The 3,369-nt window shown below is 49.7% G+C and overlaps 1 protein-coding gene across 1 annotated transcript in view; it reads right to left on the reverse strand.

Moving 5' to 3' along the window:
• LOC106807603 (high affinity cAMP-specific and IBMX-insensitive 3',5'-cyclic phosphodiesterase 8A-like) overlaps window positions 1–3,369 on the reverse strand; it is a 37,346-nt gene that overhangs the window by 1,630 nt on the left and 32,347 nt on the right. The window contains exons 11-13 of the mRNA XM_014809997.1: window positions 3,015–3,101; window positions 2,431–2,572; window positions 1,999–2,157 (exon numbers count right to left, since the gene is read on the reverse strand). Coding sequence (XP_014665483.1) covers window positions 1,999–2,157; window positions 2,431–2,572; window positions 3,015–3,101 — 388 coding nt within the window. The remainder of the gene's footprint in view (window positions 1–1,998; window positions 2,158–2,430; window positions 2,573–3,014; window positions 3,102–3,369) is intronic.

Here is a 3,369-nt window from a genome sequence, read left to right on the forward strand (position 1 = left end):
CGTGCGTGTGCGTGTGCGTGCGCGTGCGTGGTGTGCGTGTGCGTGGCACGTGTGCGTGTGCGTGTGCATGTTGCGTGGTGTGCGTGTGCGTGTGCGTGTGCGCGTGCGTCGTGCGTGGTGTGGCGTGTTCGCAGTGCGTGTGCGTGCTGCGTGTGCGCGTGCGTGTGTGCGTGTGCGTGTGCGTGTGCGTGTGCGTGTGCGCGGTGTGCGCGGTTGCGTGGTGTGCGTGTGCGTGTGCGTGTGCGTGTGCGTGTTGTGCGTGCGCGTGCGTGGTGTGGCGTGTTCGGTGTGCGTGTGCGCGTGCGTGTGCGCGTGCGCGGCGTGGTGTGCGTGTGCGTGTGCGTGTGCGCGTGCGTGTGCGCGTGCGCGGTGCGTGGTGTGCGTGTTCGCGTGCGTGTGCGCGTGTGTGTGGGTGTGTGGTCGAATTCTGTGACACCAGCTCTGTACATTTGTTTAGAGCCATATTGGAGAATCATCACGCAGCGCATGCCTTCCGAGTCACGCTGGACAGATGATTCGTGCAATATCTTCAAGAATCTGCCCATGTAAGCATCTCCGCGTTGATGGGAACCCGGTGTATACTGTTCACACGCGATGTCAACCACACCATACATGTCAGGAGTAGATAATAGGGGATATGGGGATATTTCCCTATTATCTACTCCTGATACATGTACACCTCTCGGTGCACAGAGTCAAAGCGTGTCCGTAGAGACGTATGGAAAGCGTCGACCAGCCCTAGAAAAGTACAGTAGTGTAGAGTAGAGTGTAGTAGTATGGTAAGCGTATAGGGTAATAGCGTATATGGTATAGCGTATAGGGTATAGCGTATATGGTATAGCGTATAGGTATAGCGTATTGAAAGCGTCGACCAGCCCTAGAAGAGTACAGTAGTATAGAGTAGGGTGTAGTGGTATATAGGTACTGGAATACGCGTGTTGGTTTCTTCTAATCTAGGCGGTTCTACACGGTGTGTCTGTTTGTGAAGGGATGAATACAAGCAGCTTCGTGAGATCATCGTCGATATGGTACTCGCCACGGAGATGACGAAACACTTTGAGCACGTGAACAAGTTTGTGACAAGCATTAACACATCTCGTGTAACTGACGACGACAGAAGCTCAGTGATGGTGAGTGTAGCAGCTTCCTTATATAGCACTCTACTCGGAATCCTCGCGCATTGGTTTTTCTCACGATATAGTCGTGTTTAGTGTGCTCCATTTCACACAAACAGTGATAATATATATATAAATATATAATCATAATATATATAATCATAATAATATATTATAATTACCTGAAACGTGAAAAACTGAGTTGGGTTATTCCATCTTCAGTCTTACCAAGCAGTCGAGCAAGATTAACGAGTCTACTGTCTGTATTTGTGTGAGTGTAGAGCAGCCATCTGGGGCATGAGGTGGATCTCATGTCATCAGAGAACCGAGCTCTTGTGAAGCGAAATGATCATCAAGTGTGCAGACATCGCCAACCCATGCCGTCCGTCGCCCTGTGTAAGGAGTGGGCGACTCGCATTGCTGAGGAATACTTCAGACAGGTGGGAGAAGAAGAAAAAGAAGAAGAAGATGATGATGATGATGATGATGATGATGATGATGATGAAGAAAAACGCTATTTTATGTCTCGGCTTGTGTGTGTGTGTGCGTGTGCGTGTGTGCGTGCGTGCGTGTGTGCGTGTGCGTGCGTGCGTGCGTGGCGCGCGCGCGCGTGTGTGTGTGTGTGTGTGTGTGTGTGTGTGTGTGTGTGTGTGTGTGTGTGTGTGCGTGCGTGCGTGCGTATGTGCGCGTGCTCACCTAATTAGTTCACTTATTCTTGTGCACGCACGCACGAACACACACACACACACACACACACACGCACGCACGCACGCACGTACGCACGCACGCACACACACACGCACACAAGCCGAGACATAAATAGTGTTTTTTCTTCATCATCATCATCATCATCATCTTCTTCTTTTTCTTCTTCTCTTCCCACCTGTCTGAAGTATTCCTCAGCAATGCGATTCGCCCACTCCTTACACAGGGCGAGCGGACGGCATGGGTTGGCGATGTCTGCACACTTGATGATCATTCGCTTCACAAGAGCTCGGTTCTCTGATGACATGAGATCCACCTCATGCCCCAGATGGCTGCTCTACACTCACACAAATACAGACAGTAGACTCGTTAATCTTGCTCGACTGCTTAGGTAGACGACTGAAGATGGAATAACCCAACTCGAATTTTCACGTTTCAGGTAATTATAATATATTATTATGATTATATATATTATGATTATATATTTATATATATTATTATCACTGTCTGTGTGAAATGGAGCACAACACTAAACACGACTATATCGTGAGCAAAACCAATGCGCGAGGATTCCGAGTAGAGTGCTATATAAGGAAGCTGCTACACTCACCAGCACGGAGCTTCTGTCGTCGTCGGTGACACGAGATGTGTTAATGCTTGTCACAAACTTGTTCACGTGCTCGAAGTGTTTCGTCATCTCCGTGGCGAGTACCATATCGACGATGATCTCACGAAGCTGCTTGTACTCATCCCTACACAAACAGACACACCGTTAGAACCCGCTAGATTAGAAGAAACCAACACGCGATATTCCAGTACCTATATACCACTACACCCTACTCTATACTACTGTACTCTTCTAGGGCTGGTCGACGCTTTCCAATACGCTATACCCTATACGCTATACCATATACGCTATACCCTATACGCTATACCATATACGCTATACCCTATAAGCTATACCATACTACTACACTCTACTCTACACTATTGTACTTTTCTAGGGCTGGTCGACGCTTTCCCATACGTCTCTACGGACACGTTCGACTCTGCACCGAGAGGTGTACATGTATCAGGAGTAGATAATAGGGAAATATCCCCATATTCCCTATGATCTACTCCTGACATGTATGGTTGCGGTTGACATGCGTGTGAACAGTACACCGGGTTCCCATCAACGCGGGAGATGCTTACATGGGCAGATTCTTGAAGATATTGCACGAATCATCTGCCAGCGTGACTCGGAAGGCATGCGCCGCGTGATGATTCTCCAATATGGCTCTAAACAAAATGTACAGAGCTGGTGTCACCGAATTCGGCTACACACCCACACACACGCGCACACGCACGCGAACACGCACACCACGCACGCGCACGCGCACACGCACACGCACACGCACACGCACACGCACACGCACACGCACACGCACACGCACATGCACACGCACACCACGCACACCACGCACATGCACACGCACACGTACACGCACGCGCGCGCACATACACACACACACACACATGCACACACACACACACACACACACACACG

The sequence above is a fragment of the Priapulus caudatus genome, unplaced genomic scaffold, assembly GCF_000485595.1.
Source record: "Priapulus caudatus unplaced genomic scaffold, Priapulus_caudatus-5.0.1 Scaffold225, whole genome shotgun sequence".
NCBI classification, from domain to species: domain Eukaryota; kingdom Metazoa; phylum Priapulida; class Priapulimorpha; order Priapulimorphida; family Priapulidae; genus Priapulus; species Priapulus caudatus.